At 37.5% G+C, this 11848-nt stretch overlaps 1 protein-coding gene across 1 annotated transcript in view; it reads left to right on the top strand.

Annotated features, from left to right (window-relative positions):
• The first annotated feature begins 7130 nt into the window (after nucleotides 1–7130).
• Nucleotides 7131–11848, top strand: part of LOC125137885 (transmembrane protease serine 11C-like) — a 56257-nt gene continuing 51539 nt past the window's right edge. The window contains exon 1 of the mRNA XM_047799013.1: nucleotides 7131–7227. Coding sequence (XP_047654969.1) covers nucleotides 7131–7227 — 97 coding nt within the window. The remainder of the gene's footprint in view (nucleotides 7228–11848) is intronic.

The raw sequence follows: 11848 nt of genomic DNA, 5'->3' as shown, positions 1-11848 counted from the left end.
GTCTCCACACCACTGTCTAAATTAGCTGCGAAGAACCAGAAAGCTATCCAAAACTTTGAAAAATTTCTAATTAAACCCACATATACTTTTTTTTTTTTGTCTTTTTGCTATTTCTTGGGCCGCTCCCACGGCATATGGAGGTTCCCAGGCTAGGGGTCCAATCGGAGCTGTAGCCACCGGCCTATGCCAGAGCCACAGCAATACGGGATCCGAGTCACGTCTGCAACCTACACCACAGCTCACAGCAACGCCGGATCCTTAACCCACTGAGCAAGGCCAGGGATCGAACCCACAACCTCATGGTTCCTAGTCGGATTCGTTAACCACTGCGCCACGACGGGAACTCCCCCACATATACTTTTAACAAGAAATCAACACCCATTGGATTTCAGGGAATGAAAGCTTCTTTAATTAGTGCTGGTATTAGGGTAGCAGTAGAAATTTCAGGGAAGAGGGAGTTCCCGTCGTGGCGCAGTGGTTAACAAATCCGACTAGGAACCATGAGGTTGCGGGTTCAATCCCTGGCCTTGCTCAGTGGGTTAAGGATCCGGCGTTGCCGTGAGCTGTGGTGTAGGTTGCAGACGCAGCTTGGATCCTGCGTTGCTGTGGCTCTGGTGTAGGCCGTTGGCTATAGCTCCGATTCGACCCCTAGCCTGGGAACCTCCATATGCCAAGGGAGAGGCCCAAGAAATAGCAAAAAGACAAAAAAAAATTTCAGGGAAGAATTCATGAAAGGATAATATGAGTCAAAAGAGCCAAGAGAGTTATGAGTTGGAGAGCATTCGTGTCCTAATGGAGGATTAGAACTTAGAAAGCCATTGGTCTTCCACCAAAAGCAATAAAGAAATTACCATGATCCAGGGAGGAAGAATAGCTGCTCTCTTCAAATTCACATAATGCAGAACTGAGTAAAGGCTGACTGTCCTTCTCAAACCAGGCGACCTTATTGCTTCTTCAGGCACAACAATGAGAATTTTAAATTTTTGCCTCTACTGGGGCCACATTGTTATTTGTTATTTATGGAGCAGTGTAGATACAGCTCATATTTTACTAATGTGCAATTAATTAGGAAGTGCTCAGAAAGTGCTTTGAAGATGAGAAGTTGTATGAGTGCTAAGTACTATCATTATGCCATGATCATAAAATGCATAGAAGTCACAGGATCTCATAAGCTAAATAGGTGTAGAATGACTGTGCAGCACAGCACTCGAGGAGAAGATGACAAAGGGGCGAGCTTCAGGGAGAGAGCAGGCATGGACACCACCGCAGAACAGGTAGGATTAAGGGGCTGGGCAGCAGGAGGGCCTGCCATTGCTCCTCACAGAGATTTTCTTAAGGGACCCAATTAAAGTAGCTTTATTTATATTTTAAATTCTCAAAAATGACCTTTTTATGAAAATAGGAACAATGTATATTCCAAATAAAAGAAAAACAAGAATGATTAAGATTGATGAACTTTAATCAAAAGAGTCTGTTTTGCTTGGTAGTTTTTGAGAGAAATCTTTCCATCACAATTAGAACATTTGTAAAAAGTATATGTGTATTTGCTGAAGTAACTTAAGTAAATTGGGGAATTACTTTTTCACTTTGAAAATTGGAAGATAGTTATATGTATCTATTTAATGATGTGTGTTAAGATATAATATTTCTGTTCACAATATGCTATTTTACCTATAGTAAGTGATAGATAAAAGTTTAGATCTTATTTTTAATGATCGAAACATCGTGATGCTTCACTGCTATACATTTTTAGTGGTGGCATTTAATGTTTTACTTGGAAACAAGAACAAGAGAGGATTTTATTTCTTCGTACCGGCGGTGCCATGTGCCCAGGTAGCAATTGGCCTGAAAGTCAAGGAAATGTCCTGACTGGCTCCATGGCACACAGGTAGAGAGATGATTTTTATGGTTTGATATCTAAGCTAATCAAATTAGCACACAAAGATAAATGTTCACATACATATTACAGTCTTTTCTGGCACTCCTACACAGTGCATGCCTTGATCAATCCATTGAGCCTGACTGAGTTATAAAATTGCCAATATTCAGTTTTTTGATCTAGAAAAGCAGCATTTTTATATAGTTGAATCTATTAGGACACAGTTGAGATAAATAGAAAATATATACAAGTATTTGCCCCATCACATTTCACACTCCATTTATCACATTTTCATTGAGTTTTATTCCATGACAAGCTGTGTTGAGTAAAATTGCACACATACATCTTTTAATGGAAGTGGATGCTTTAGATAACATACTCATCTACAGGAATTTAAGTTACCAGGGTTTTGCCATATCATTTAGTATTTTCTTTTTAAATAGACAAAAGATATAAGCAGACATTTCGCACAATAGACAAGTAACAATATGCATATGTAAAAATGTTCAACATCACTAATCAATGCAAATTAAAACCAGGAGATATCTTGGCATTACCCATAAGAATGGTTAATATTTAAAAGAATGACAACAAATGTTGACAAAGCTGCTAAAGAACTGAATCACTTATATATTACTGGTGGAAATATAAAATGTTGCAGCCACTGTGGAAAATAGTTTGGCAGTTTCTTAAAAAATAAACATTCATATACATAAGACTTAGCGGTTGCACCTCCAAACATTTATCCCAAACAAATGAAGACATGTTCATGCAAAAACTTCTATGTGTATAGCATCTTTAGCCAAAAGGGGAAACAATCCAGATATCCTTCAATGAGTAAATGACTAAACAAACTGTAGTACTATAAATTACTTCTGAATTTAATTTTAAAAATAGCTATTGATACACACAACAACCTGAATGAAACACCAGAGAATTTTGCTGAGCGAAGAGCAAAATTCAAAAAGTTTCATGTTGTATGGTTCCATTTATAAAACATTCTTTTGTTTGTTTTTGTTTGTTTGTTTTGGCTGTACCTGCTACAGGTGGAAGTCCCAGGCCAGGGATCAAACTCAGGCCACAGCAGTGACCTGAGCTGTTGCAGTGACAGTACTAGATTCCTTAACCCACTATACCACAAGGGAACTTCTGACATTCTTAAAATTATAGAAGAGGAGAACACATTAGTGATTGCCAGGGTTAAGGAGGGCAATGGGACTGGAGGCAAGTGGGTTTTACTACAAAAAAAGAACAACATGAAGGACCCTCATAATAGAAATCTTAGTATCTTAGTATTTTGGTTAGTTATCTTAGATGTACCAATGTAAATATCCTGACTGTGATATTGTACTATAGCTTAGCAATTTGTTATCATTTGGGAAAACTGGGTAAAATGTATGAGGAATCTCTATTATTCTTACAAGGGCATGAGGTCTTACTATCACAAAATAAAATGTTTAAAATATTTGAAAATACATAAACTTCTCTTAGGTAGAATATTCTGCAGGACAACTAACCCAGTATCTTCAATAAGTCAATGTCACAAAAAAATTTAAAAAGAAAGTAGAGTATGTAAGGCATTACAGATTAAAAGAGACAAAAATGCAATGCAAAGGCTTTGATTTGATTTTTGTTCAATAAAAAGTTGTAAAAGACATTTTGAGGATAAGAGATATTTGAATATAAACTTGGTGCTAGAGTATATTAAGGAATTATTGCAAATTTTATTAGAGATGATAGTGTTCATTTTTTAAATGCCCTTATTTTTTGGATGGAAAAAATCTAAAATAATTTTTCCATCATGAATGTCATCATACAATTATTTTTCTGTAACTACTTTTAAATGCTTCAGAAAAATAGATGAAGTCTTGCAAAATTTCCCATTTTTAAATCCATGCAGTGGATAAATACAGGTTTATTAAGCTATTTCCTCTACTTTTAAATTTTCTATAATAAAATTAAGCTTCTCTTGACCCCATTTCCTTCACCATGTGTATAGTCCCATTTCTTTACCCTCATTTTCAGCAAAATCTTTACATGGTCAATAATCACCGTCTGTAGCTCCTCTACTTCCATACTCTTTCAGACTATCTCTAATCATTCTCGTGCCCCTTCCACTCCTAAAACCTCTTGCATCAAGTTCACCAGTTACCTCTGTAATGCTAACACAATGGTCAATTTTAAGTGCTTGTTTGCTCGTGTTGTTTATGAGCCATACATTTGACATAACTTACCACCTTCCTAATCCTTGATAGATTTTTTTTTTATGGCCTCACCAGTGGCATATGGAAGTTCCCAGGCCAGGGATTGAATCCAAGCAAGCCACAGCTGCAGCAACACCAGATCCTGTAGCCCACTGTATCAGGCACCAAGTCAGGGATCAAACCCACACCTCTACAGTGACCTGAGCTGCTGCAGTCAGATTCTTAACCCACCGTGCCACATTGGGAATTCCCTTTTTTTTTTTTCTACCTTGATACATTTCTATTGACTTCCAAGACATCACTTTTCTTGGCTTTCCTATTACTGTCGCTGATTGCTTCCGCTCATTCTCCTTTGCTCGGTCTTCCTCTTCTCCCTGGTCTCCCTTAATACAAGAGTATCCTATTTGTTGTTAGGACAGAGTTCTAGAAGTGAAATTTCTGGATCTGAGTATAAAAACATTGTGAAGGTTCATGGTAAATATTGTTATATATTTTCAATTTGTTGATATTTTTATTAAATAAATCTTGTGTGTAAAAAAAAAAAAGTATCCTAGTGATCATCTCTTGATCTTCTTCTATAGCTACTCTTCCACTCTCAGTAATCGCATCTAGTCCCAGAGACTAATCTATATATTGATGAATGCCAAATATATATCACCAGCCAGACCTCTATCCCAAACCCCAGACTTGTATATACAGCCTGCATCTCCAATTGGAAGACTAGTGAAAAATCTAAAACATAAAGCTGAACTCACAGTCATCCCTTCAAGCCCTGCTATGACAACAGCCTTCCCATCTCAGATGGAGACAACTCCCTCCTTCAGGTCCTCAAGCTAAAGAACTGGAAACTATCCTTGAAACCTATTTTCCACTCACATTCCACCAGTTTATCAGCAGTTTCTATCAACTCTATACTCAAAATATATCCAAACTTCAGCCCCTTTTCATTTCCTCTACCTCCATCACTCTGGTCCAAGCCAACATTACCTTGAGCCTCAATTATTGTAATCATTTCTTATCTCTTCACTCTGCATTCGTACTTATCCTCTATAATTTACTTTCCACAGGCAGTCAGAAGAATCCTGTTAAGAAATTAGGACAAAAAAGAGCATGAAAAGGTGGGCAACATCACTAATTATTAGAAAAATGCAAATCAAAACTACAGTGACCTCACACTGGTCAGAATGGACACCTCAAAAAGTCTATAAATAATAAATGCTGGAGATGGAGAAAAAGAGACCTTTCTGCATTGTTGGTGGAAATGTAAATTGGGACAGCCACTGTGGAGAGCAGTGTGGAGATTCCTTTCAAAACTGAAAATACAGCTATCATAGGATCCAGCAATACTATTTCTGGGCATATATCCAGAGAAGACCATAATTCGAAGATATCCACGCATGTTGATGCACAATTTATAATAGCCAAGGCATAGGAGCAACCTAAATGTCCATTGACAGATGAATGGATAAGGAAGAAGTGGTATATATACACAATGGAATATTACTCAGCCATAAAAAAGAATTAAATAAAGTCATTTTCAGCATGGATGGACCTAGAGATTATCATACTAAGTGAAGTAAATTAGAGAAAATTACAAATATCACATGATCTTGCTTATATGTGGAACAATACAAAAAGATACAAATTAACTTATTTCCAAACAGAAAGAGACTCACAGACATGGAAGACAAATTTATGGTTACCAAAGGGAAAGGGGGGTAGGGGAAGGGACAAATTAGGTTGGGATTAACATCCGTACACTACTATATGTAAAATAACCAACAAGGACTTAGTGTATAGCACAGGAAACTGTACTCAGTATTATGTAATAACCTATAAGGAAAGAGAATCTGAGGAATATATACACATACACACACACACATATATGTATATATATATGTGACTGTACACTTAAAAGTAACACAATATTGTAAATCAATTATACTTCAATTTTAAAAAGGAAGGAAACTAGGTCAAATTATCATAGCCTTCCACCCAGAACCCTCCAAACCTCACAGGTAACTCAGAGAAAAAACAAAATTATCACAGTGACCCACAAGTCCCTTTATGACCTGGTCCATGGATTGCTAAGAATTACTCTCTTGCTACTCTTCTCCTCATTCACTGCTCTAGCCCCACTGCCTCCTAACATGACTCTCTTCAGGGCCTTTGTAGACTTGTTCCTACTGCCTGGAACATAGCAGGTATTTCTATGGCTAACAGTATCACCTCTTTCAGGTCTGTTCAGATTTTACCTTCTCAATAGGGCTAATCTGACCACTCTGTTTAATATCCCATCCTGCCGCCACCACCTCACGTGCACGCTTGCACGCGCGCGCGTGCACACACACACACTCCTGATTGTCTTTACCTAGTTCCACTTTTCCTATAGCACTTACTATCTTTTTACCAGTTATGTATTTTATTAACTATACTATTTGTTGTCTATCTACTCTCAGCAAAACGTTATCTCCATAAGGAAAGAGATCTCTGTTCCTACACCTATGCCTAGAAGGTCATTTATGAGTATTGGCTGAATGAATTAATTTTGGTTTTATTGCATTATTCATATGTGCTGAAAAATAAGCAGGCCAAATATTAATGTACTAGTTCTATACGTTGTTTTCCAAGCTTAGCAGTCCACTGAATCTATAATTTGTTTTCCTTTTTTTCTTTTTAGGGCTGCACCTGCGGTATATGGAAGTTGCCAAACTAGGGGTCGAATTAGAGCTGCAGCTGCTAGCCTACACCACGGACACAACAACACTAGCCACGTCTGCAACTTACACCACAGCTCACAGCAATGCCAGATCCTTAACCCACTGAGTGACGCCAAGGCTCAAACCTGCAGCCTCATGGATACTAGTCGGGTTCATTACCGCTGAGCCACAACGGGAACTCCCACTGAATCTATAATTAATGTAAAACAGTATGCTTTTGCATGCAACATCAAGTCCATATTGATTTCTAGAACTATCCTATACTTTGCTCATATTAACACTTGCTTCTCTGTCCTTTCTACTCAAAAGATCAGAATCAAATACACAATGAAACTCACAGGATGGAAACAGATTGCCTTGGGTATCTTAATGATGGTCATTGCCGCAGTGGTCATCGGACTCATTGTTTATTTTGTCACTTATGGTGAGTACTCACTATGTCTGATTTCTAATCACACAGAATTATTGGTTCCATTATTGGGGAAATTAGGAATTTTGAAGCAGCTCCAGCTATGGCACAGTGGGTTAAGGATCTGGTGTTGCTGCAACTGTTGCAACAGGTTGCAGCTGTGGCTCGGATTCAATCCCTAGCCCTGGAACTTCCGTATGATGTGGGTCAACTAACAAAAAAAGGAAAAAAAGAATTTTAAGGATGGGGGAAAGAAAGGAGTCAGACAAGATTATTAGGCAAAGAGAATTTCTTGTGGTTAATAACATTTAATGAGCCTTTCTTTAGCAACTTTTTGGCTTAAGGTATTCAAAACCCAAATATTTAATGTACTCTTTTTAAAAGTTACTGGTGAAGATTTAGGCTGTAGGAATACATTAGTGAATCAAGCAGTCACAGTTCCTTCCTTTGCTGAACTTATAACTTTCTGAAGAGAATCAGTGAGTTAACAAACATAAGATTTCTTATTCCAAAGCCTCTAATATTTTCTCTGTACAAAGTTTTCTTCTCATAAATTCTTTCTAAATAATAGAATCTTCCCTGTTACTGAGGGATGAAATTTAAAAGGCCAATACAAATTTTTCTATATATTTTGCATACAACACAAAAAATTACGGCATCCTCATGATTAATTTTTCTTAAAAGTAGCTCTTTGTGCCAAGTCCTCTGTCCTCCTCTTGTTACTTCCTTTAACCCATTCCTTCCTAACCGTTTTAAGGATGAAGACCATTTTATAGGGGAAAAAATTTTTCTACATTCCCACAGTGGAATAATTTCTTTCTTTTCTTTTTTTTTTTTTTTTTGTCTTTTTGCCTTTTCTAGGGCTGCTCCTGTGGCATATGGAGGTTCCCAGGCTAGGAGTCTAATCAGAGCTGTGGCCACCAGCCTACACCACAGCCACAGCAACACGGAATCCAAGCCACGTCTGCAACCTACACCACAGCTCATGGCAACGCCAGATCCTTAACCCACTGAGCAAGGCCAGGGATTGAACCTGCAACCTCATGGTTCCTAGTCAGATTTGTTAACCACTAAGCCATGATGGGAACTCCAGGAATAATTATTTTGTGGAATAAAAAATATATAATGATGTGTAAATTTAGTAATGTCTTTAAGTTAACCTGTATTTAATTAATGAAATCTACCTGTGTTTCCGCTTCTGAAAATACGTAATTTCAAACATATAATACATATGTGTATAAGAATCATTTATTAGGTCTAAAAGAACAATGCCTGGTGTATATATGAATAATTTTCCCCAGAATCATCTTCTTCCACTCTGCCCCTTTCCTGCATAGTTTATGGCTTACAGGATGGAAAGGGAACTGTTGCTTTAAAGCATAGTATTATTATCTCAAAAACTACTGACATTTAGGAAAGAAGTTTGTTTGTTATATAAATACCCATTTCTATTTATAAGGAAAAAAGAATTTGCATAGAGAGAAATAAAGTTGACACAGTGTAGTAAAGAGGCCATTTCCCCAAGAACTGTTTTACTACTGTCTGTCTCATCATCCAGAAACAGACACTGTGTGAAAACTATCATTAGGTAGATTATACTGCCAACTCTTGCCACAGCCAAACCAAGACTCATAGTCATAGCGTAAGCCCATAAAACTTTGAGTAAGAGGTGCTCACTCAAGACAGACACAGAATTTGCTGCTTTTTATCAAGGGTATAAAAGTGCCAGAAACTGGAGATAAGAAAAGGATACTTGAAGAGGTTATCTTTGGAGAATGGTGTGCTATAATTTCTCATACAACTACAACCACTGTGATATGTGAAGAATGGGTGATGTTCTCCCCTTTACATCAGCCTGAGAAATGGACTTTGAAAGTATGACCCTAAGAAGTCATGCAGATCCAGGAAGACAGTGGACTGGAATCTGACTCACACATGGACTATCTAAAAGGCAGAGTGAAGAGAAAGTGGGACCCTTGGCAGTTTGAACAACCAAAGTCTTTGAGACAAATAATGCCTAAAATATTTCCTATGAAACAGATATAGACCGCTTAGGAAAGAAGGCCCCATCACCTTAGGTGCTTTACAAGAGGCCACCTGGAGGGGTAATTAGATCTTTGTTTAAAGAATGGGAAGTACCTCCAGCTGCCTAAATGCTGAGGAATGAGTAAACTCATGCTAGAGTTATTACATTTATTCATTTAAAGAACTGCAGTTGAGACATCTTCAGTAAAAAGTGGAAAAGGAATGTCCAAGATCAGGGAAAAATTAGAAAGAAGTTAGTTTTAAATATTTACTACATTTTGGATTCCTGTTATGGCTCAGCAGTAACAAACCTGACTAGTATCCATGAGGATGCAGGTTCGATTCCTGGCCTTGCTCAATGCGTAAAGGGTCCCGTGTTTCTGTGAGCTGTGGTGTAAGTCTCAGATATAGCACAGTCCCAGGTTCCTGTGGTTGTGGTGTAGGCTGGCAGTTGCAGCTGTGATTCGACCCCTAGCCTGGGAACTTCCATATGCTGCAGGAGTGGCACTAAGAAAAAGAAAAAGAAACAATATGTTCTCTGTGAATGTAATTGTGTGTAAATGTATGTATTTTATTCTGTAAAAAAATTTAAAAAAAGAAAAAAGAAAAAAAAAACAATATGTATGTACTAAGATCATAGAGCACAAAAGCTAGATGCCAAATTCTCGGCCATTCAAGTAAGCACCTAGAGGGGTCCAAATGCAGTTAATTAAGTGGGAAAGGAGGAATAGTAGGACTAAGTGTCTAAAGATATTGAGAAGGAAAATATCTCAACTTTAAATCAAGTTGAAAATTTTGATTATTAAATGAACCTGGAATTTTAATTTCGAAATTGAGACCATGTTTTGTGATTTTTAGTGACTATAAGAGCATTTAATACTAAAGAATCAAAACAAAAAAAATTATGATTACATCCAATAAAATACACTTGTTGAGATACCAGTTTAGGGAAAACTACTCAATATTCTATAAGAACCTATATGTGAAAGGAATCTGAAAAAGAATATATGTGTATATATAAAACTGATTCACTTTTCTGTACACCTGAAATTAACACAACATTGTTAACTGTACTCCATAAAATTTAAAGAAATACCCATTTATACATATTTGCCTATAATATAAATATATACATCATATATTATACTGTATATATATAATTTACATAGTCACCATTTGCAGTGTACTTTTTTTTTTTTTTTTGCTTTTTAGGCCACACACGTGGCATATAGAAGTTCCCAGGCTAGGGGTCTAATTAGAGCTGCAGCTGCCAGCCTGTACCACAGCCACAGCAATAGCAGCATAGGATCCAAGACACATCTGTGGCACACACCACAGTTCATGGCAACACGAGATCCTTAACCCACTGAACCCATATCCTCATGGACACTAGTCAGGCTCATTACCACTGAGCCACAATGGGGAACTCCTGCAATTTATTCTAAAGCAATTAAATACATATTTTTTCAGTGGGCCTAGAAGAAAATTACTCATGTGAAAAGTGAATCTACATTCTAATATATTTAAGACTCACTCTTTCAAATATTCCTGTGCCAACTGTAAATGGAAACTGTTAGTCTCAAAATAGCAACTTTATTTTCAAGGAAATGAAAGGCAAAGCATCAGAGTTGAGACAAAAATAATTCCTTCTCAAATTCAAATTTAGTTTCTTTGTTTCCTTATTTCCAAAGGCCAAAATGATAAATATGTGAGGTATTTTTCCTTGGCTGTCTCTTTAGGGACAAGTTCAATGTAAACTCCAATAGATTTTGTAAAAGGCATCTCTCACTTTGCAGAGGCATATTTGGGAGATCCTGGCCTGGAGAACTACTTTCAATAAGTCTTCAGTGTTGATTACATGAGTTCCCATTGTGGTTCAGCAGTTAACGAGCCCAACTAGAATCCATGAGGGTGCAAGTTCGATCCCTGGCCTCGCTCAGTGGGTTAAGGACCCAGTGTTGCAGTGAACTATGGTGCAGGTCACAGACCCAACTGGCATCTGGCATTGCTGTGACTGTGGTGTAGGCTGGGGGCTACAGCTCCAATTCGACCCCTTGCCTGGGAACTTCCATATGCTGCAAGTGCAGCCCTAAAAAGACAAAAAAAAAAAAGAGTTGATTATAGAAGCCAATGACCAAGCTGGGGATATTTAAAGTGACTCATTTTCTAAGACAGTAGGATCCAAAAATGGGAGCAGTTTGTTGCCACCAGAACTCAGTTTTGAGCAAATAAAGTCCCCAGGTGTGAGAAAGATCTAGGTGTGGAAACATCCACGGACAAGTACACTTGATTATCCATCAGCCTTCAATATATGTGTGGTCCTGGCCTCAAAACTATTGTGTTTTTGATAGGACAAGTGACATCTTAAAGGAAAATCCAACATAAATCCACTTCTTTGAATGGCGTTTTTACAATGCTTTTCAGTAGTTTCAAAAAGACACAAAGAAGAGTAGGGGAGGGATTGGGCAGAGATCACATGAACCAAGTGAATGAAGAATTTTATCAAAATGTTTACAAAATGGTTTACATTCTTGGGCAAGGTTATTATAACTTAATATACATGTCAAAGTTATTTCAACAATCACTAGGAATTAGGACTATTTAAATGCCA

The sequence above is a fragment of the Phacochoerus africanus genome, chromosome 10, assembly GCF_016906955.1.
Source record: "Phacochoerus africanus isolate WHEZ1 chromosome 10, ROS_Pafr_v1, whole genome shotgun sequence".
NCBI lineage: Eukaryota > Metazoa > Chordata > Mammalia > Artiodactyla > Suidae > Phacochoerus > Phacochoerus africanus.
This window is presented reverse-complemented; position numbering and strand designations above follow the sequence as displayed.